General features: G+C 38.3%; 1 protein-coding gene across 6 annotated transcripts in view; it reads right to left on the bottom strand.

Annotated features, from left to right (window-relative positions):
- The window catches only part of aff4 (AF4/FMR2 family, member 4), a 66711-nt gene that overhangs the window by 15347 nt on the left and 26836 nt on the right, over positions 1 to 24528 (bottom strand). For 4 of the 6 annotated variants that reach the window (XM_069898193.1, XM_069898194.1, XM_069898195.1 and 1 more), the window contains 11 exons: positions 21159 to 21245; positions 20150 to 20186; positions 18249 to 18300; positions 16336 to 16362; positions 12648 to 12702; positions 12001 to 12038; positions 11325 to 11481; positions 6332 to 7258; positions 4690 to 4775; positions 2337 to 2592; positions 268 to 371 (listed from right to left, as the gene is read on the bottom strand). In XM_069898193.1, the coding sequence (XP_069754294.1) occupies positions 268 to 371; positions 2337 to 2592; positions 4690 to 4775; positions 6332 to 7258; positions 11325 to 11481; positions 12001 to 12038; positions 12648 to 12702; positions 16336 to 16362; positions 18249 to 18300; positions 20150 to 20186; positions 21159 to 21245 (1826 nt within the window). The remainder of the gene's footprint in view (positions 1 to 267; positions 372 to 2336; positions 2593 to 4689; positions 4776 to 6331; positions 7259 to 11324; positions 11482 to 12000; positions 12039 to 12647; positions 12703 to 16335; positions 16363 to 18248; positions 18301 to 20149; positions 20187 to 21158; positions 21246 to 24528) is intronic. The other 2 variants (XM_069898196.1, XM_069898199.1) reach the window with 2 other exon arrangements.

The following is a 24528-nucleotide window of genomic DNA, read 5'->3' as shown; positions in this document are numbered from 1 at the left end:
GAGAAAGTTCAGTATTTTTGGAAAGCTATAACTCTGATCACTGGGATTTTAATAAGTTCCAGGGAAGAGAAGAACCAATTTCAAATTTGCTCTTCATTTTTTGATATTTACTCACATGCAGCCACAAACTCACATGGCATTCAAACAAAAGTACTTATACTCTGTAGCTTCAGTAAAACTGATTTTCTTTATACACTAAACTTTTTTCTCAATAGTTTGTTAGTATTTCAGTTTAAATTTGCAGATTATTAAAACTATGATACTTACCGATCATCAAAGCTAAGTTTTGGCCGCCTTGTCTTTAAACCATCTCCAGATGGCGCTGATGTTTGCAAAGGGTTCAAGGAGCCAATGGAATTTTTTTCTTGTGACTGAATAAAGCAAAACCAGTTAAATCGTGAATCCCAATGAACATTGTTACAACAGGGGGCTATTTTGAATACTGCTTAGAAAAATGACATTCGAAGAATGGGTGGGACTTCTAAATTTTGAGGAGCAACTCATCTTTCTAAAACATGAGAAAGTCAGACACAAAACTAAACTTCTTATCTCTTTAACATGTCCAGTTTTCTTCAATTTGCTGTCAATCCAAATCAAGGTTTCATACAAGCTATTTGAGAGCTATTCGTCATCAATGTGGTGGAGCAACTTACACAGGAGGTTTTTAAATGCGCTAGTCAATATAATGTAAAACTCTTATTTCTCTCTCTCTCTGGATTCTGCCTCAGCCAAAAATGTACCTCACAAGAGTGCTGATTTGAAATGTGGGCTGAAAAATATAAAGGTGCTCCTTTCATTATTTCCTCAGTCAAAAAGCTTTCTTGTCATTGAAGGAACCATTTCAAATTCCTTTAGAACTTATTTCACAAATAGCCAATCAAAAAGTTGATACAACAAGGATACTGCAGCTGACAGGCAAATAAGTAACAATTATTCTATGAATGCATTGTGTGTGAATGTGTTGATCTTTAAATAAGTATCCTTGTTTCTTCTAATGATTTGGAATCTCCATTAAGATGTTAAACACAATTAAGTTGCCCTCACTTTGTGCCCTGGAAAGGTATTGGTAAAATTCAGGACATTTCCTGTCCAATTTGAATGGTTCAATTGCAGCAATTCGATTTCAGGACAATGAGGGAGGGGGTAAAAATTGAAAATAAACATTCCCCACAAATAAGAGGGGGAAAAGCCAATAGTTATCCAAGTTGGGCTCTTGTCAAAGGTGAACTTCTGATATTCAAAAAAAAAACATGGATTAAAAAAAAACTCAAGCCGAAGTAAAAAATAAATTACATTCAAATCACAAAACTTAAGTTACTGACCAACACTCGCACCACCAGGTTCAGGAACAACTGCTACCCCCTTACCATCACTCCTCAATGACAAACTCAATCAGAGACTAACTTAAGGACTCTTGTGCACTTCACTGATTTTCTTTTTGTTCTGTTTTGCACAGTTTGTTTCAATTCGGTATCTGTTTACAGTTCTTTGTTCTTTACATGTTTAATGCTGTGTACAGTTAATTTTTTACCACGCACACAGGAGAAAGGAATCTCAGGGTTGTACATGATGTCATGCATGCACTCTAACAAAAAAACTGAAATCTGAACACTTGCTCTTTCCAGTGACATGAAAATCAAAATTTCCAGAATAAATGCCAATTCCCACAAAATTTGGTCCAATACATTTCTTGGTTAGACTTCCTCATAGACATTTCTTATGTGATTTTAGGTGGTCTGTGACTTTAAGAAAAAAGATTATGACCTGTAACATTGAAAAACTTACAGATTGCATTGATTTCTCACTCACTGTTTCCACTTGCCTTTCATAATGATATTTGGAAGAAGAGAAAAGTACAGAAATAACTCTTGTGGTAGATTCCACCAAAGATAGTGGAGGGGCAAGTTTTATAAATAAGGTACAAGTTAATCTGAATACTATATAACATAGCAATATTTGAATCTGCAATATATTAATAGCTGTTCAATATTTTGGAAAGTTGCTGGATTCAAAAGTGGCTATGATTACTCCAATGGGTTATTTTTTTCCTCTTTATAAATTAGATTATGGCTCAATTTTTAATTATATTTTTGAGTTAACAACCTTGAAAGTAAGGAGGTGTGGTTGTACAAAATGAAGCCAGTTATTTTTCCATCCGAGTTGAGTGTTGTTATGTTTCTGCTGTGACTAAACTGGAAGTATTTTAACATTAAGTGTTCCGAAGGAAAGAGGAGTGGAAAATAATGGTAGACATTTGGGAACAGTACCATCATGATACATAACCAAAGATGTGAATGTGACTTATAATTTCTGAAATACAAAATATAACGACTTACTCTGCTTACCTTTGGACGTGAAGATATTTTATCATCTGTTTTTTTATGCTTGGAAGATGAAGAATTGCTTTTGCTATTACTGCTGCTACTAATCTGATTTGGGTTACCATTCTTGCTCTTGGAGGTCGATGAAGGATTGGCAATTCTTCTACGGCTTGGATGCTTATGCTCAGCTTTCTGTGTTTTTTGTCCAGCATTTGCAGAAGGCGAAGATGGAGGCATCTTTTCTCTTTCAGTAACTGGTTTTGAAGAGCTCCTTCAAACAACAAGTGTTAAGATGATAAATTTCATCAACCAATTCTACCAGAGTAATATTACTGTGGAAATCATCAATAGTCAACCATGTGCCAATCATGGTGCTCCAAGAGCTTTTTTTGATTATTTTCTTTAGTTATTTTAATCAGAAGTGTTTTAAATTGCCATGACCTGACATTTTGCTTGCTTGAAAATAAAGTCTGGGGAACTAACTTACAGTTTTACAGTAAATACTCAATATCGAGTAAATTCCTGGTGATATAGTTTGCAAACATCATTTACAGTTTTGTCAGTAGTGAAAGACAGAACATCAACCTCTTCAAACATACACATATATCACTCCAATTATCCAAAATGGTTGGAACCAGGTCTATTTTGGATAAATGAGTTTTTTTGGATAACTGATCATTTTTAAAAAAAAATCTCAAAAACAGCAAATCATTTTCAAATCACAAAATAATTAAGTGTTTAAACAACAACAAACAACAAGGGAAGGCTTTTTAAGCATGATATAATGTTTAATTCTCATCAAAAAACAACCTGAACAAAATAAGGTAAGCCATTCGACTTCGAAGATTTTCAAATTTCTGATTTTTCAGAATTGAATAGATGTCACTTACAGGTACAAAAATTTTTTGGATAAATGAGGATTTTGAATAATTGGAGTTGCACTGTAGTTTAAATTAATTTCATTTCATTATGAACCATGGATGTTGTTGGTATGACAAATTATGTTGTGTTTGTATTGTATAGATATGTATTTGGGAATAAATTGGGGCAAGTTTTTTTTTTAGTGTAGGTCACATACAAACACTTTAACACAGATCTTATTTAAAATACTGCTCATGCTAGACATGTCATTTCCAAGAGCCTTTGCAGAGGCTTTGGGGAGTGCCCAAGAGACTTCATTAATGGATTTCTGTTTACAAAAAGGCAACACATGAAATAACTTGTCAGAGCCGCAGATTCTCTGGAGTGGAACTTGCTGTTCTAGGAGGGTCATGTGGTTTTGCAAGTGGAGAGAGTATAACAGGCCTTTTCTCAGAGAGAGAGAGAGAAAGGGGGTGGGGGGGATATTCAGTTCTGCAGTTTTACAGTCAGCAGCTGGGATGGAACAGTATAACAATTGCCTGCAACCAGTGAACTTGGAGGAATGAGAAGTGAAATTGGACTGTGAATCAAAGAACTTTTCTGAACTTGCACACACACTGCATACATGTGCACTTAGAATTAGAAGGGGGTTAAGTTAGGTTTGTTAAGTCAATAGTGATAAGTTAAAGTGTGATTCTGTTTTCATATTTAAAGGTAATTAAAAGCAACTTTTGTTTAAGTAACCATTTGTCTTGGTGAATATCTATTGCTGCTGGGTTTTGGAGTCCTCTGGGCTTGTAACATTGGCAATTAGTGGTCACTCTCAGTTGTCCATTATGTGTTAGTGCTAAATTACCACTTTGAACTGCTGCCCATTCTTTAGTGGTGGGTTGGTACAATTGGTCAGTACGCTAGTTTGGAGATAGAACTAAGTTGAGGTGGGTCAAAAATCCTTTGTTGAAAAGTCTCCACAAGAATGGATTTCCCTGAAGCATAGTGAAGCAGATGGAATTTTATGACCGCCTGAAACTTCACATTCCTGATTAGTTAAGGAAATTGAAATCCCAGCACTGCTTTATGCCAATAGTCTTAATCCAGTTTCTTTATTTCTATTTTTGTAAATTAATGCTGGCTTTCTTGTTGGACAAAGGAAACCAAAGAAGCAGCAAAATGCATCAAATATTCAGCATTTTTATACCTTTATATCACTGATTACCTCATGCAGTTTTTTGTCAGTCTACACCATTTTAACCAATGAACATGGCACAGAAAACCTGGAGTCTAAGGTGGCGTGGAAGCAGGTGCATGAGAAAACAGAGGATTAGTCACCTCCGAGAAGATACCACATGATCAGTGGCTTTGATCAGTTGAGGACAAATTGAAGAAATTACAAAAGAAAAAAAAAATCAAGATTAATTTAAATTAAAAGCATGAATTCAATTACATATAGGTTTAAAAATGTAAACTGTTAAGTCAATTTGGCTATTCCATTAAAGAAAATACTCACTCTCTGCTACTTGGTTTGTGGTTAGAATTAGTCCTTTCTTCGGTTTTAGATTTTTTGCTTTCACAACTCTCATTTTCTCCTTCAATCTGAATAAACATTCAACACATTTGTTAAAATCTCAAACTTTCATAAATTGCAATTTTTCATGAACTCTAATAATAACCATTCCAAGTTTGAGATCATTTGGTGCATTACACTTCTATTTCAAAAAATTGATCAGGACTGCAAAAGTTACAAAACAAGGCAATGTTTAAAAATCAATATTCAGAACTGTAACTTTATACTGTAAATTCAAAATAGCTTTTGAGAGCTTATCAGCATAAGCTCCACGATCCTTTGCGGGACCACTGTACACCTCTGCAGCCCAGTGCGAGCCTACACCTCGGTGACCCAGTTCGCTTGCAGATCAGTGCAGGTACACATGCTGGATGAAAAGCTTGAAACCAGTCTCACTTTCCAGCTCTTAATTGTTAGTCATCAATCAGAATCATGCACGTTGCTTCACAAAAATTTTAACTGGCCATGTCAATATGCATGTCAGATCTAGCCATTTAAGGTCATTATAGTAAACAGCCAAAAGAACAAAACTGCATTTAATCCGCACTTTCAAACAAGAATTTTTATTTTAAGCTAATTTTATTACCTATTGACATTCATTGGCCAGAACAACTCGTGTATACTGGTTTTAAATGGTTTCAAAAGCAGTAGTTTTCCCATCAGATGATAATTTAAAAGTCATTTCATCTTTTAAGAAATGCAAGGAATGAATTCCAGAGCATGTACACTCTAGCAAAAATCTGAGATGATAAAAAGGACACGTGTACAAAGATCTAAGGATGTTAAGAATGAAGAACATTAAAATAGGCAGCAAAAGACGATGAGGATTTTAAAATTAAGACAATAGAAACCTCTGTGGAGTTACAAAAGTGGAATTGAACACAAATAAATGAGCAAATGAGAAGCAAAGTTTAAAAGGGAACACAAAAACCAATATCCAGAAGTAACAAATGCATGAAATAAGCTTTCAACAGATGAGGGAAAGCAGATGCAAAAGTAGAGTTTACAAGGCTTCTACGTAAACAAATACACATGAAGGGATGGAGGGATATCAAACAGATATTCACAGAAATTTTTTTGTTTGATCTATGTTCGGCACAGACATGAGAGCTGAAGGGCCTGTGCTGTACTGTTCTATGGTTATGGACGCAGAAGTAGGTGCATGCAATTATATTATAGTTTCTTCCATTCAGCTTCTCTTTCCTGCTTTGGCACTTCAGATTTTGTTTACCTTCTTCTCGTGACGTTTCCTCCAGACATACCCATGTCACCCTTTCTCAGATGCCTGCCACCACCACAACGCCATTAACTCTGTTCTAGCTCAGGTTTTTGTCGTAGTAAGGTTCAGGGAACATGATGCATTTCCACCAGGGCCATAGTTTCGGCCTTCCCAATAATTTGCAAAGAAAATTTGTATTTAATATGGGATATATCTTGCCATTGATGCTGCCTGACCTGCTGTATAGTGTGAGCATATTGGTTTTGTAAAAGCCTTGATTAAATTAAGTATGGTCATTCAGCCCTTTGCTTTGTTTCTTGGGGGGGGGGGGGGGTGGAATGTGAAGAAAATAATAATGCAACTTACTTTGTGTTTTCGCTTGCCTTTGTTTAACCTTTTCTCATTGGACAGCTTTGGAGGGTCATGTATGCGCTTATCTAAAGAGATTTCCTTATCCATTTGGGGTTGTTTTGTTTCTTTATGAGGTGATTCAGGTTTCCTAGATAACAGACTTAAATCAATTGTAACAATGAGTGAAGTAATGTTGCGATATTTGTCATCAATGTCACTTAGCGGTGAAAGTAGTTCTTTCTCTTCCATAGGAGAGAAAAGCCTTTGCTGGAAAATGCTGTCTTCCCCATCAATGGAGGATTTATGGACAGGAGTCCTATTATTCTCAGAGTACTTTGGAGTTTGGGAAGCAGGGGGGAGAGTTTCGCTTTGCTCAGAATCAGAAGACGACAAGTCTGTTTGAACACGCTCCTTTGATTTCTGGGGCGTTTTGTTGACCATCTTGCGCTTCCTTTCAATATTTGCTCTTGTTGAGGACTTGGGTTCTCGCTTTGTGCTGGGCTTTCGAGAACCTTTTGTAGCAGCTTTGTGACTATTGACAGGAAGAAGAGTTGCTCTATCCGAAGTAGGCTCACTTTCAACTTTTAGTCCACCTCTTGGTTCCTCTGTTATAGTTGGTCTTTCGGATTTCTTGGGCTGTTTTTTACCAACTGTTTTCCTCTGTGTGTTACCATCACTTTGAGCTGGTGACTTTTGGCGACCTCGAGTTTCTGACCCTTTCTGTGCATTTCTTGAATCTCGACCAGGTGTTGCTGAAGTTGCATCTTTGGATCCACTTGGATCCTCGTATGTGGCGCCCTGATCTCGACTTTCCTTTTTATAACTGCGGCTCTGTGATGATTGAATATGACTGTCCACAGAAGAAGCCGGTGAAACCTTGTGAGAATTCACTTTGTTTAGCCAGTTGTCTAACTGCCATTTACTTGAAGGTGGTGGTTCAGGCTGGAACAGAAAAAAAATGTTCAAAAATGTACATATTTCAAAAAATTAATACCCAAAAAACTCTACTTAAATGGCAACAATAAGTTTGTAAACGGTTTTTCCTATACTTATTGGAACACATGAAGTGAAGAACTCATAAATGAAGACTTAAAAAGATGTAATTTAAACCAAACCATATTGGTTTGACAGATCAAGCTTTTATAACAACAATTTAATCTAAAGTTGATTATTCTTGACATTTATTGGCACAAGTCTGACTCATTATAAAAAACCTTATGCAGTACTTGCAAAAATTTGATGCATAGTCGGGAAAAAGGAAATCACAACATGTCACTATGTATCATAATGTAGCATCACCCAAAAGCATAAGGCATCATTGAGCCTAAACATCTTCGAGTTGAGGCTTTTGACAGTTTCAGGCATTATGAAATTACTCAAAAACACAAATTTGTAACTTATTAAACTACCAAATTTCTCTTATACAAGCATTTACCACAAAACATTAAGCATTTTGAAAATTTATTTGGAAATTTAATTAGTAAAATTATGACTTGATGGATACAGCAGCAAAATACTGTGATTGATAGAAATTCGAAGTAAAACTAGAAAACACTGGGAAAACTTATGAATGACAACACTTATAGACAGAAACAGAACAAACATTTCAAGTCAACAACTATCAAAAGTACTGTATGCAGTTCTGATCAGCAAGGTATAGAAAGGTTATTGTAGCCCTGGAAAGGGTGTAGAAATTTATCAGATGTCATCTGGGATGGATTAGGAGAGATTAGAGATTGGAGGTGTATTGGTTCACTCTGGAGGGGAGGGGATTAAGAAGGGACAGGATTGAGATGTATAAAATAATGAGGAGTTAATGTTACATAGCTGGAAACATTTCCCCTCATCAGGAGGTAGATAAAACTAGGAAACAGACAGGATAAGGGTAGAGATTTAGAAGGATGCGAGTGGGGGGCTTCTTCACCTAAAGAATGGTTAGTACCTGGAATCACTGCCTGAGAGAGCCATTGAAGTTGGGCTGATGTCAGTATTTAATTGGTATCTTGATGAAGGTTCGGGATACATAAAGCAATGTGTTGAAAGATGAAATAAATACACACGGTCGAGTTGGGCAGAATGCCCCATTTCCATTTTGACTGATACTATGAGCTGTCATGACAGAACAGAATTGAAATAGGAATTCATTTACAGTAAAATGAGTCACAGAGCCATACATCACAAAACAGGCTGTTCAGCCAAATTTGTTCATGTTAAATTAGAATTCTGGGCTGGTCACATATGCCTGCATTTGACCCATTTCCTTTTCACCATTTCCATCCACTGATCTGACCAAATGTTTTATCTGGGAAAGTATTTGGGGAAAATTTTATGTATGATGCTTTACAAACAATAGAATCCAAATTATGAAATCAGAAATATGCAAATTATCTAAAAGCAAGTTGCTTAGAGCAAATTAGTTCTGTATACTAAATGAAAAGAGTTGGAACATGCACAAATTTATTGTAATTTCAATTAAGATTTAACTACAAATTCATTCTTTGTAGTGACCTGGCTCACAAAGTGGTTGGCGCGTGGGGTGATCGCAAGGGCCCCACAGGAACTATCAGTCGTTGTCCCTCATGTCCTTCCGCATAGTGGGAAACAGCAGGAACGCTGGCCAGCCGGAGGCCGGTGCTGCGTGGACGACACTCTTGTTGTCAATAGGAAGGAAGTGAATATCAACAGAGCTGGCAGAGCAATAAAACAGTCTTCGACCTCGACTCGACTGTGTGTCATTTTTACTCCACACTTCGTGAATCACACATACTACATTGGTGACACCGACAGGTCCAACCGGCAGTTGGACCTGAAGATACAAATCAAGCAAGTCTCTACTTGGTCTCGCTCAAGCTGCCAACGTCCTGGGCATCGCAGTCACATGTTGTTCGAACAGGCCGTGGCCCAGTTCCACCTCTGACAGATCAATGCTGACAACCCTCACTACTACTCGACCAGGACATGGCAGTGAGGGTCGTTGATTTCCTATGGCAGCCTCCCAAACAAGCCAAATACAGCGCCCTCAAAGGGCTACTAACCCGCACTTTCGGGCTATCATGGCGCGAGCACGTCACCCCTCTGCTCATGAGCAAGATGCTTGCACTCATTGAGCACATTTTCCTGGAGCAGCTGCCAGAGGATATTGGACTCTTGCTCGCCGATGAGGACTTCAGTGACCTGATCAAAGTCGCAGCCCAGGCGGACATGCTCTGGAGAGCGAAGAAAGAAAACAGTGCCTCGGTGGAACAGATCGCCAACTGGCAACAAGGCCGCAGCAGAGAGAGAAGTAAGTGGACTCCCCCGATATTGTTATTACCATCAGCAATAGGGTGCGGGGATTCAGCAACGCCCATGTTGACAATGTAGGGCTGATGCCAGTTTCCCATGGAGCGAGGTACCTCCTCACCATGGTTGACCACTCTATGAGGTAGCTGGAGGCAGTCCCGATGGCTGACACAACCACAGAGCCAGGGCACTAATCAACACCTGGGTGTCCAGGTTCGGAAACATCTTACCTCCGACAGGGGAGTGCAGTTTACCTCGGGGCGGCACTGGACAAACAACTGTGAACCCAACTCCACCATACCATGGCATATCACCTGTAGACCAACGTGTTGGTGGAGCAGTTCCACAGACACTTAAAAGCTGCCTTGATGGCCCAGCTCAAGGGGCCCAACTGGGTTGATGAAGTGCCTTGGGTCCTTCTGGGGATACATACCGTGCTGAAAGAGGACTTAAATGCCTCTGCAGCAGTAATGGTTTGCAATGCACCCTTGGTAATCCCAAGGGAGTTCTTGGCCATCACCAAGGATCTGGAAACCCTCACAACGACACTCAAACAGCTATGGAAAAGACTGGGTACGCTAGCCGCTCCACAGCCCCCGTCGCATGACCAGCCCAAATCTTTCGTTCCCAAAGACTTGCACACCTGCGAATACGTTTTTGTGTGGCAGAGAGCACACTGGGCAACCCTCCAATGGCCATACGAGGGGCTGTACAAGGTCATCAAATATGATGGGTCGACATGTGTATTGGACATTGCCAGCAAAGAGGAGACCTTCACCCTTGACCACCTGAAAATGGCCCAACTAGACATTAGCCAGCCAGTCGAGACTCAGCCCCTGCAAAGCAGAGGTAGGCCACCTGAAGCGGCAATGGACACTCCAATCACCGGTTCTTGGGAGGGAGGTCGTGTAGTGGCCCACGAATCAAGACACAACCTCGCTTATAAAATGTCTGGTGAATGCTGCGATGCGAGGGCCCTGCAGAAACCATTGACCGTCATCTCATGTGACCTCCCGCACGCAGGAAACAGTGGGAACACTGGCCAGTTGGAAGCCGATGCTTTAATGCCGGCACTCCTGTCATCAGAGGCAGGGAGTGAACATAAACAGAGCTGGCAGAGCAAAAAATCAGTCTTCGACAGAGAGAGAGATTCTTACTCCACACTTCAGAGTGCACGTGCTACAACATAATAGTTACAACCTTTAAAAATTAATTTTGCAGTGGAATGGTAAATTGTGATGCTGAACAACCTTCCTCGCCTTTGATTTGTACATTTTATATGGATGTTATGATTATTCATTGATGTTGATTTGTTTCAAGTAAAAGTGAAATGCAGTTAGTTTCAGGAACTGCAGCAGAGTAGAATATTCCAGATGCTGAAATTTGAATACAAATTCTAGAAATATACAGCTTGACAACATGCCAGAGTCAATGATTCAAGTGTAAACCCTTCATCATTCTGGTGAGATGCAAAATTCAAGTCCATTTTACCCCTTTATCCAGAATCTCCACCATTCCATTGAAAACGCAGCAGCATGAAACATTAACCATTTCTTTATCCACAGGTGCTGTCTGACCCATTGAGCATTTCAGCATTTTGTATTTTGAAATGTATTTGAATATTTTTAAACTATATGAATACAGCAAATAGTGTTATCTTCTTTCATTCATACAGAGTTTTTCCATTTTGTTTCAAAGGTATGTAAGAATTAAGCCCTTGACTTACCTCAGGAAAAATACACGATGGCTCATTAGCCTCACTGTCACTAGAACTACTCTCACTTTCAGAATCAGATCCAGAACTGCTCTCAGACCCACTGTGGCTGCTGGAGTCAGCTCTTGGAGGTTCCATACACTCATTATTTTGCTGGGAAGGTTCTGAACTAAGAACAACAAGAAAAAATAGATTCACCAAAACAATAAAACACCTTTGTAAAACATGTCAAGTTTACAGGCCTTTCTGCAAAGCCTACCAATTGCAAATAACTCCCATCTGTGATGTAACATGTTACACAAAATTATATTTTATGCAGCCATGCAGAAAAACAGGTCAATAATGAAAGTATCATATTTATAGTGTTACAAGTGAACAAATTGTGTAAATACTGTTGACTAAATGGCAATTTACTCAAAATATGATTAGTATTCACTACTCTCATTTTGCACATCATCCAAGTGAAACTATCAGAAAGCTAATATGTTACAAGCCTTAATTATAAGCTTGTTTAGACAATAGTGAATAAAGATTCCAATTTATTTGGTAATACTCATTCCAATGCTGTCAGTTTCATGAAGTTGATAAACATATGACCTGCATTTTTACAATTACAAAATGGATCATTATAAACTAGCATAGATTAAAAATACAAAAGTTTTGATGCATTAACACAAACATGACATACCCTTCAGGAGTAACCCTTGAAGGTTGTTTTCCCAGGTCCTAAAAATAAAATACAAAGATACTCAAAATTATGAAAAATCAATACTCAACAAGGAAGTGTTAATATCCGTTTAACAAAAACATTTTCAAATTATTTTGAAAACAGAATATCAATTGCTTACAAATGTTGTTAAATTCAGTCAGAAAATTTGAGCATCGGCAATGTTGATTCAGTCATTTTGATTTTCCCCGACTCCAAACACAATTATCTTGCAAACATCAGTTTAGTGTGATGAGCTATAAGATCAGTCCTCATCAATATAAAAAAAATCTTCTATACCTGTTTTTCCATTTCCATTTGTTTGTTTTTTCTTCCTTTGCATCTGCTGCATGTGATCCTTTATGTATTGTAGGTCTTACTTACTTTAACTGCCTTTATATCTTTTATACAAATTAGAACTTCTTCACCCATTATATCTTAAGTTTTTTGGTGAGTGAAAAGACCATTCAGCAAAATTTAACAAAAAAACATGGTCCAGGAGTCTCACAAGTTGTTTACATTTTTCCGGCATGTTAACAGCAAGAGCAGGTCCATTTATCTAAAAAGGTGGTTACATTAGATACATTTCAGTTTTCATACACAAAACATATGCCGGGGTTAAAGCAAACCTGGTCTGCGTCGCTATCTTCACTGCTGCTAAGTTTAAGGTCCTCTTCCAACACTCTGCACAAAAAGAAAATGTATGCAGTTGGCCTCATTGACTGAAATGGATCTACATTTATTGTGTTCCAGTTCCATTATACATTCAAAGCTAGAAGAGGAAAGATAGGTTTAATTTTAGAATCCCCTGTACCAACAGGAACTGTGGAATACAAGAAAATATGAAATATTTTCTTTGATATTGTGACCAGATTTCCAAATATTCAATAAGGAACATAAAAATCAGAAACTGATTAAACATCCAAAGAGGGAAACAAACTCCTATTCCATTGTGCCTTTACTTTTTTTCTAAGCTAACTTAATTTATCCCCTCCCTCTAATCAAGGTTACTTTTTTTGTGAAGAAATAGCCAAGACTGGATTTCATTTAAAAAAGGCAGAAAGTAGTTTCTACTTAGTTGATTCAAATTAAAAAAGTTTTGTCTTGTCTGTAGATCTGATATCGTGAAAATTTAAATCCAGCAAAAGTTGATGGTACTAAATATCGTGCATAAACCAAATTAAACCATTCAGCTGCATTAGCCAATATGCTTAAAAATCTCCAAAATCTGGATTTTCTTGATCATTTAAGGCAATTAGAAGTTATGGAGTAGGAAAAATAATAAAATCTGATCTTTATGAAAAACACATGCATTCTAAGATAGTAAATGGTAGGAGGGGATTCTACTGAAAATACGGCTTTCCTCAAGTATATTAATAAATTTTATTCTATGCAACTGGTGGATTAAGCAGAATGAATCACGCAGAACGGAGACATTCGCAAGTAAGTAACAAAACTAAACAATAGAATACAAACTGTAGTGTAGATGCTTTAAAAAATTCCTGGCCTAATTTCAATGCAAATTTTTTTATTGGACCATTAGCCTGAAAGGAAGAAATATAGCTACTATGCATTCTGGTGTTCTGAATAATAATAATGATGAGTTTATTGTTGAATACATTCCATAACTTATATATATATATATATATATATATATATTGCTGCAGCCAAACCTAATTAATGGTTCCAATCATATACACAACTGAATTAAAAGGAGACAAATAGATAATAAATATTCAGTTATCCTAGTTCAATAAAACTGACTTTGCAATAGTGTCAGTAATCCTTTTATGATGTCAGAAAAATTCATGATTAGAAGGAGGTTCAAGAGCCTGATAATTGTTGGGAAAAAACCATTATTGAACCTTGGCTTCTGTACCACTGCCCAACGTAGCAGGGAGAAAAGGTTGTGACCAGGGTGACAGGAGTCCTTTATGATGTTGGCTGCCTTGTCAAGGATGCACCTCACATAAATGTCTTCATGGATGGTAGGTAAGAGCAGTGATGGACCTGGCTAGGTTTGCTACCTTCAGCATTCCTGAACATTCAAATAAATCAACAAGCTAGGCTGTGATACAACCAGTCAGTATACTTTTCAGAGTGTAGTATTTGACAACATGCCAAATCTCCTTCAAAAGTAGAGGGCATTGATGTGACTTGTTCATTGTTGCCTCGATATGCTGGCTCCAGGAGAGGTCTTCTGAAATATTGACTCCCAGGAACTAACTCTTTCCACCTTTGCCCATCAATGTGGACAGGTATAGTCCGTTGGGTTTTCCTTCCTAAAATCAACAATAAGCTCCATGGTTTTGGTGTAGTTGAGAGCAAGATTATTGTTCTGGCACCATCCAGCCAGATTCTCAATTCTGTATTCTGTTTCATCAGTTCCAGTTATTTGCCAGTAATGGTGGTGTCATCAGCTAATTTATCAATTGAGTTGGAACTGAACTTGGCTTTGCAATTATAAGTGTATAGGGAATAGAGCAGGGATAACGCACACAGCCTTGTGTTGACGGTCAGGGTGGAGGATGTGAGATCACCAATTCGCATTGATTGGGATCGCTTGATGAAGTCAGCAAATGCTTCTGTGGCAGATGAAGTTTATGCTCATATGCCATCATGTTGAAATGTTAGGAATAGAGAGACCACACCCAAAGTTGTCAGCCAGAGTCAAAACATTTATTGATGCGCTGTCAGGCTTAATATAGATACACAATATGTGACCTGATGTCATGACATCTGAAGCATGAACGACCTCATGACGTAGCTACGTTAAGTAGGCCAAGGCTTCTCAAGAGACCTGCAGATTCTGATGAATGCCTTGTGGTTGCAATGGCTAATTGCCAGTAGATAGAAGGCTGTTGTGTCTAGCCGTCACAAGATGGGAGCTGTTAGCGCTGGTTCTGCCCACTTCCTCCAAGCGTACCACTAAACAACCACGATTTTTCTTACCACCAATTCTGTTAACTAATCCCAGTTACTCTAAATAGTCTATTATCACATTTATTTGATAAATTTGAGAAGAAGGAATTACCTACACTTATTCTGATCTGTTTTGCCAACATTATACTTTCATCCTCTTATGCTGCTCATCCAAGCTCAATTTTTAAGCAATCCTATTTCTTATTCTCGAAAAATGGGAACTAGAAGGAAGTCATGGATATTTCGACTGAAGTAAGTAAAATAAAAGCATGGTGGTAGAAAGAGGCATCAAGGGAAAGAAACTAGATGTTCAAGGCAAAGAATAAAGCCAAGATCTGAAAGATGTGCAAAGATCATGTACAGCATGTGAGATGGAAGGGGAGAAAGAAGTAAAGCTCCACACTGTATTTATTATGTCAATTTAAAACACTTCCAATGAATCACGAGAGAATACACGAGTAGCTGCAGTACAACTGAGGTGGTTATTACAAGAAAGGGTTAGAGAGAAGGGGAAATAAAAGAATGGAATGAGGAGAAAAAGACAAGAAAATACCAATGGCTTTCTGTATGTTGGGACTGATAAAATGATACAAGGTTGTTGATTTAATTGACTTTTAGGCCTTCAAATACTATGTTTTGGAACTCCACTAGCTCAACACAGATAACAGGCTGATAAAATGTAACCAATAAGACAGGTAATCTCAAAAGGAGACAGACAAAACAAAACTCAATTTCCACCATGACCAATGTATGATCCACATTACTCAATACTAACTTTAGACCACATGTGAACGAACATTTGTTCAAGAAGTTGGAAAACTGACAGCTCAATAGGGAACAGAGAAAGAAGGGTAATAAGTACAGTAAATCTCCAATAACCCAGTTTGCTCAAGAGATTGGTGGGTTGAACTGGCAGATTTTTCTAGACTATTGGATGTTGTCCCGATATACCCCGACATACATTAAAAAGATGTTATATCATAATAGATTATCCAGTAAAGACAAATTTCAGAGAAGTTCAAGGACTGGGGCTGTGAAGACTCAGGGGAATGCAGAAAAGACATCAAACAGTGATCCAGATTCTGTGCTTTTGGAATTTCTGAAGATAGAAAATTATCAGACTATTTCGGTCTGGAGACTGCTCTCCTAAATTTTATGGAAAAAAAGCCTGGTCAACCAGCATTCACTAATTTTCAAGAAACCAGCACTTCAGAGCCAAAAATCAAAGCAAAGATGATGGTGCTCAAAGACTAATATAAGGTGAACATCATAACTAATTAATTATACCAAGTTTGGTACATGGCAAATAAAAGATTTTATAATATGCAACTCAAATACAGAACCAGGCACATAAAGTCTATTTCCTGTTACAATTCTACTTGAAGGTATACTTACCCTGAAAGCGTCTGGTCATTTTCTGAGCTATTTAAAAAGAAAGAAGGAACCAAGTCATGCAACTTATAAACCACATTTAGAATTTAAAATGAGTAAGGTGCACAGAAAACTTGAATATTCTTGGATTCGTCAATTTTAAGGAAGATTCTAGCCATGAGAAATATTATATTCCACATGTACTAACCAAGGTTGTTAAATGCCATGATACAAAATATCAGTGAACCAAAATCAAGGCTCAATCATGAGAAATTCTTGGTGTTATGTTATTAGTTTTTAGTTAATAAGATTGTTAACATGATTAGTGCCTTGTTTGAATGGATTTGAGAATTAGTTCAGATGCAGGCATTTACAATGTCAGTAAACAGAGAGAAAACTCCATTGCTTCTTCCAGCAAGTAATATTAATTTTACATGATAGCACAAGTAGACACAAGAGTGAATCATTTTGCCTCGTTCCTTAAATGATATTATGGCTCATCTTTTATTTCTGTACCTCTTTCATGCATTAACCCCTCAATATCCAACAATCTACCAATATCTTTGAACATACTTATCAACTATGTCTCAAGAGTTCTCCTACAATTCCAAAGCTTAATTTCCCTCCAGGTAATTACATTTTCCATTGGTCTCCCAAGTTCTTCCTTTAATACTATGAGCCCCCTTGATTCTAAACAACCTAACCAACATTCCTGCATTTACTCTGTCAAGTCCTTAAAAATGTTATAATGATCTAAGGCCAGCCTGCAGAACCTACTCTTGGAACCATCCAGCCCCAGGAATCAATCTGATGAATCTTCATTGCACTTTAATGGAAGTACAGGGGGGAATATCCTTACTTTGGTAGGGAAAATACATGCACAAATAATATTCCTATTCCAGTCTCATCAGGGGCTTTTATAAATACTATTACATTCAAATCCTCTTACCTACACATTAACTTTCAGTGTTTCAACTCCTTTTAATTTCTCACTATTTAAAAATATTCCAGACATTGACTTTATCCAATGAAATGGTTGAGCTCATATTTTCTAACATTACAATTCAACTGCCATGTCCGAGCACATTCACAGAATGCTACTTCTGGGCCCGCATATCAGTAATACCTCTGCCCCTCTCAATTGACTAATTCTGAAGAATTTAACTTAAGGATTGAACTTGGAAGAAAGGGTACAGTTAACTTTGCCTTAGTGAATGCTTTGCAATCTTCAAATTATAAAATCACCACAGATCACAACGGTTTCCATCAGCCACCATCAACTGCTGTAACAACTTATTTCTAACTTGTCTTGTCTGCCATACTGTTGCACTTGACTCATGTTCCTCAATCAATGAAATCAGATATCAATTGAATTCAATTCCCATCTTTAACAAGGGAGAACAACCTCATCCCAGTTCATGATCAGGTCAATCCTATTGGGCATTTGGTGGTGGAAAGTCACAATAATCAGAAACCCAACTGGTATGAGAGCATGATGACAAGTGGCCCCAGTAAACTGCTGCAAATGGCTGATCATGCTTTCCAATTCTTATTTAACATAACAGAACTTAAAATTGTTGCTTGTCCAAATCCTGTGTCAATGGATAAATAAAGCTATTTGGAGGAAAAATAATCCAAACGTTTTATGTTGCCTTCCCTCACTATGTAGGCCCAAAACAATCTACAAGCACAACATCACATTCTACAAGTGATCAGCAATATGGTTTCTGAGATTATAACATATCCAGATTCACAAATTCTGGCCGAATGCTGATGTACAAATTGCACCTCATTAAACTCTATTCTTCCTGTCATATATGCTTCACCTAATTACTCCTCTGTCCTCTTCATGTATTGAACTCATAAAGCTGATCTTCATGTTTCAGAGGGAACACAGATAGCTTTCTCTAATGTGCAGAAAAATAAAAATTACATACCATTTGGTTTGTAGATGACTCGAGGTCGACTTTGGGGTTGAATTGTACCTCTCTGCAATTAAAATCTCATTATTAAAATATATATTTTAATTGACAACAAAGTTTAAGGCCTATTATGTGCAACACAATTTATGATACCAAGGCTTCATTAATCAGAATGAGTAAAAAGAGGATGAGCACAGATTAAAGGTTCCAGTTTCAATGCTTGATCTGCATTAACTTGACCTCAGCTAACAATAACCTCTCTTCCAAAGTTGTTCTCATTACTGATCACTATCCAGTTTACTCTTGCTCTGAAGCCACCACATCATCTGATGCAACCCTGAGGTTGAAAAGCTCCCAATCAAATTAAGCAGCTGACAGTTTGTCAGTGCAGATAACATGCATTTAGGCAGTCAGCTCAGAATTCAACAGGTTTCAGAGGACTAATGCAACCTGGTTGATGTTGGAAGGAAAAAATTGTGGTTGCCAGAGAAAGGAAGGGAACTATGCAAGAGGAATAGTAATTGGCATTCCCAGTTTCTTTTATTTCAATGAGAAAAAATGCAATCAAACAAGATTAGGACTTTCAAAATGAAAACGTCTAATTTGATGAAATAATAATACTTTTAGAACCCAATACATCACAGGTTCACGCAATATTTCAGAAAACAATAAATAAGAATGGAATTAGAAGTACGGTTACATAAAGATGACCCAGCTGAAGAGAATTAGAATAGGTTCAAGATCTATGCACTTTCAGCACTGTGGTCTTCCTTCTAACTATTTTGGATTAGCGGTGAAAAGTAGGCATCGCTACACACATTATAAAAGATCATGCCTCATTAAATTCAGGAGCTGCTTGGCCTCTTAAATATGCATCTCTCTAAAGATGCCACAATGATTAAGCACAATAATTTTCTTTTGTTCAGATGTAGGCACTGTATTCAAAATAATAAGGAAATGCAAACCAAGTCTATATCCAGTTCAGTTATGGAAAGTATAATTTTCTAAGACTTGCCTTGTGCCTTTACTTTTTTTCTAAGCTAATTCATTTATCCCCTCCCTCTAATCAAGGTTACTTTTTTTTGTGAAGGAAAAAATCAATGATGTGGAATCACTGGTGACCCTCGGAGAACAGAAATAATTACCAGAACATTTTGTTGATTCTTCCAATTATTTAAAAAAATTCTAACAATAGGCCCCATAATTTCATAACTTGAAATTTTCTATCTTAAATATTATATCTGATTTCCTCTAAACTTAAATAGGACATTACATCATATTGCTACTGCATAGGAGTAGGGATGAATCTCCTTTCCATTTCAATAAAATAACTCATCTGGATATCAATGTGGTAAAAGCTAAGACATTTTCCTGAGAAGCCAATAGAGGTTCATCTGAGTCATGAGAAAAACCAAAGGGAGCAATCAACAGACAGGGTTCCTAGTTTATCCTGAAAATCGTTGAATGTTTGAAAAATCTCTTTCCAAAATCTCTCTAAATTTGGGCATTCCCAGATCATACAAATCAGAGAGGCTTCAAAAATGTTGAATTTCTCAAAAAAAAAGGAACAATATCTGCATAGAAACTTGATAATTTAAGTTTAGACTACGAGTTCTGTGCACCACCTTAAATTATAATAAGCAATGTCTTGCACAAAATGAGGAATCATTAATCAAGATGAGAGTAGAATACCAATCTTCATCTGAAAATGTTATATTAATATCTTTTAATTGCCTTGTACCTTTTCTTAAAACTTGAAATTTGCATTTGTGGGCAATATCAGTTTCATATGATTAAAGAAAAAGCTTCTCCCAGCTCTTCGATTTCAGAAAGTTGGTGTCAATGCAGTTTTCTACTGATAGGAGTGCTATAGCACTTACAAAAGCATTTCATTTTAAATAGCTTTAAATACTTACTCTGCCCTTGAACACTGTAGTTAACATGCTGAGATTCCTAAAAAATAAAAGACAATATAAAATATGAAATGTACTGCAACACTACACTAATGGATGGAAGTGGAACTCCTCTTAGACCAACTGATTTGTTGGCTATCCAAATTTGAATACATACCCCTACAATCTGTCATTCAGGAAACTTTAAAAGAATGCACTTTACCTGCAAGATCATAAACTTCGCAGGATTTTATTCATAGAGGCTGTAAAACAATGCTAAAGGCACAGCAACTTTTTTTGAAAAAAGTCACAACTTTGGTGAATAACATTTTCTAAACTCATCAATATGAACTTTCCACTCACCAAAATATGTTAATTGAACATGAATCAGAGAACCTGAATCCTAAAAGAGTTAAAAAGAACTTTGATGCAGACAAGAATCTTGGCAGTGAGAAGGGAAGATCAGCTACAAGTCAAAAAAGGATCAGATGCAGCATGAAAGCAAAGGAAAATGGAAAGAAGAAACATATTGTGATTAAGCTGCAGTGATTTTCATCCTGCTAAATATGGAAAGATTTTTTAAGCCAATTAAAGAGTGATCTTTATATTCTAAGCATATTTAATAGAAAAATTGATACATTTATACCAGACATTTAAAAATGTTTTCTTTATCACAAATTAGTGGAAATGTTCAATTTTTTTAAATGTATTGAGCCTCAACTTGGATATTCTAAATCATCCAAAGACCGATTTAAACATTAACTTTGAAAGTTCATAAAGTTTAAAATTTGTCAGATTGCACATATTTGACTGAAAAGGATACATACATATTGAAGTTCATCTTCCCTGTGAATTGCTCTATAACACTGTTCTCACAACCTGCAACGTGCTGGTTCTTTGACATTCCTTTTTCTTCTTCCAGAGCACGTTCACATCTAATTTCCTCTCCTACATTATATAACCTCTCTGAAACTCTTCATTTGATTCCAATTTCAAATATTCAGTTTCTAATGAGGTAAATACAGATACCCACCTTTGTAGGAAATGGAAATTTTGATGGCTCAGCCTTGCATGGTGTATGAATTGCTGTCAATGGCGGAGGCCAGGAATGAGTCATTTCCTGCAGATGGCAATGGGTCAGAATTTTATTCCAAGTTACATGGCTCCAAAGTAACATCTAATAAACATGCTTCTTAATCAAGTCAGTTGATCTAAATCTGCAGCTAATCACTGCATATTGCCATTGAAACAATGGAAACAGACATGCTGTAAAAAAAATCCACCATTAACTCCCTTTAGCTTATTTGCAATTGTGCAGCTGGTGAAATTCTTAAATTTTAATAAAAAAAAATAAAATTTACATTTAATTCTACAGTACAGGTACACGATCTTTTATTCGGAACCCTTGGGGGACAGTGTGTCCCGAATTTCGGATTTTTCCGGATTTCGGAAAGCCAGATTTAAACCCACCTGAATTTTGCTGATGCCCCCCCCCACCCCGCCCAACTCACACTGCCGGTCTCTCCCTCCCAACCTCGCCAGCCCGACTCGCGCTGCCGGTCTCTCCCTCCCAACCTCGCCAGCCCGACTCGCGCTGCCGGTCCCTCCCCCCTCTGACCACCCGACTTGTGCTGCTGTCTCCCCCCCACTTGCTCGCCCCACTCACGCTGCCGGTTCCTCCCCTCCCCGCCTGCCCTACTCGCGCTGCCAGTCTCTCTCTCCTCCCCTCTCGACCGCCCGACTCGTGCTGCTGTCTCCTCCCCCTCCTCTCCGCTTGCCCTACTCGCGCTGCCAGTCTCTCTCTCCTCCCCCCTCGACCGCCCGACTCGTGCTGCTGTCTCCTCCCCCTCCTCTCGGCTTGCCCTACTCGCGCTGCCAGTCTCTCTCTCCTCCCCTCTCGACCGCCCGACTCGTGCTGCTGTCTCCTCCCCCTCCTCTCGGCTTGCCCTACTCGTGCTGCCAGTCTCTCGCCCGCCCAAGTTGCTCTGCCGGTCTCTCTCTCTCCCCACTTTCCGGATTTTAGATGTCCGGATAAAGGATGGTGTACCTGTATTAATTTGTATAGTGAGATCAAATTTATTATCATCTGACTGTACACATACAACCCAATGAAACAGCATTTCTCCGGACTATGGTGAACATAGAATTCACAGTGCATAACCTATACACATTGATATGATTAAAAATAAAATACATATTCTGGGATAATTTACTGTCCTCGATCTCCTCGCCTGCGGGAAGAAGCTATTTCTCAACCTGCCATTTCTGATTTTGATACTCCTGAAGCAGTATCTTCATGGTAGTGGGTCAAAGATGGTGTGTGCTGGATGGAAAGAGTCTTCCTTAATTCTTTGAGCTCCATTTAAGCAACACTCCCAGTTAATGTCATCAAAAGATAAAGGAGACAGACCCCAGTGATCTACTTGGCCAATTTGATGATACTCTGTATCAACCTGCAGTCGGTGACTTTGCAGCTACCAGACCACACAATGATGCAGCCAAACAAGAAACTTTCAATTGTGCTCCTGTACAATGTTGTCAAGATGGGGGCCGGTAGCCTTGCCCACCCCCCCCAACTCCTTGAGGAAGTGTAGGCGCTAGCTGCACCTTCCTGACTAATGAGGAGGTGTAGTGGGTCCAGAATAGGTCGTCCACCAAGGAACTTTGTGCTCTCCACTCTCACCATGACAAAACCATTGATGAGCAATGGAGGATGGTCAACCTTCATCCTCCTTAAGTCCACAATCATCTCCTTGGACTTGTCCGCACTGAGACTTGGGTTGTTGCTCTCGTATAATTTTACAATCTCTAACTTCCTCTTTGTAAACTGACTCATCATTGTTGTTGATGAGGACAACGACTGTTAATTCATTTATAAATTTGATTATTCTGTTTGAACTAAATCCGGCAGTGCAGTCACGAGTTAGCAGCGTGAACAGTAGTAAGCTGAGTACACAGCCCTGAGGTGCGCCAGTACTTAGCACGATAGGGTTTGAGGTTTTGCTACCAACTCGGACTAACTGTAGTCTTTTGATGGTTTCAAATTGGAATGGTTCTAATGTCACTGGAAGGTGTGATCCAAGGTGTTCCCTAACCAGTTGCTCAGAGCACTTCATGATCCTAGAGGTCCGTGCCACTGGGCGGTATCATTTAGCCCAGTTACTGTTGATCTTTTGTAAATGGGATGATCGGTGTCTTGAATCCTAGGGGCAGTGGACTGCTGCAATGAGATGTTGAAGATGTTCATTATGACTTCCCTCAGCTGGGATGCATATCCCTACAGCACCCTCGTTCTGCTGCTTTATGCGAGTTCATCATGGATAGGATCCTCCTCACTTCAGCTGCGACTATTCAGGGTGCCTGTTCTTCAGGGGGAGACCAAGCTTTTTTGGTATCACATTGTTTTTCTTATCAAACTGTACGTAGTTATTCAATTTGTCAGGAAGGGAGGCATCATTTGTCGCTTCCTCACAGGGATGACTTGTCATCAGATATGGTTTGAAAACACTGCCACATACACTGTCACAGGTGCAATCAGCTCTCATTGATCTTAATGCCATTGTGTCACTCAATATGAAGACAGCATCACAAGTTCTGAGCAATGCACATAACTCCATGACTACCCATGATTTCTAATTTATCCTAAGGCATGCTAATATCAAGGAGATGGCATTGGGAGTACTGATGAACATTGGACCAAATAGGATCTAACCTAAGTTATTGGGCGATGTAAAAGACAAGATTTGACAGAAATATTTGTAACCTCTGTAGCCACAGGCAAGGAGTCGAGGACTAGATTGTAGCCAATGCTATTTCTTTAAGGGCAGCAGTAGGGATAATGCAGCAAATTTTGGCTAGTGAGCCTCATATCAGTGATAGGAAAGCTATTGGAATGGATTCTGAGAGATAGGATTCACTTGCATTGAGAAAAGCACAGACCAAGAAGGAGCAGTTACCAATGGTTTTGGATAGGACAGGTCACATCATACAAGCTTGATGAACTATTTTGATGCAACCACAAAGAAGATCGATGAAGGTACAGCATTGGACGTTATCTGCATGGACTTAAGAAAGGTATTTAACAAAGTCCCTTGTGGTAGGTTGATCCAGAGGATTAAGATACACGATCTCTGGTGATTAGGTAGATATGTTTCAAAATTGGTTTGGCCATAGAACTCAGAGGGTAGTGGTGGAGGGGAGGGAGGAAGTCTGCAACCAGTGGAGTTCTACAGGAATCAATACCAAGGCTTTGGATCTTTGTGAGATATAAAAAAATAAATTGGATGAAATGTAGAAAGGCTGATTAGCAAGTCTGCAGACCACAAAAATTTGAGAGGCTGTGGATGGTGAAGAAGGTTGTCAACGAATACAGAAGAATATTGATTAGCTGAAGATATAGCCAG

The sequence above is a fragment of the Narcine bancroftii genome, chromosome 9, assembly GCF_036971445.1.
Source record: "Narcine bancroftii isolate sNarBan1 chromosome 9, sNarBan1.hap1, whole genome shotgun sequence".
In the NCBI taxonomy this organism is placed as follows: Eukaryota; Metazoa; Chordata; class Chondrichthyes; order Torpediniformes; family Narcinidae; genus Narcine; species Narcine bancroftii.
The sequence above is the reverse complement of the archived record's forward strand: the minus strand, read 5'-3'. Positions and strand labels throughout refer to the sequence as shown.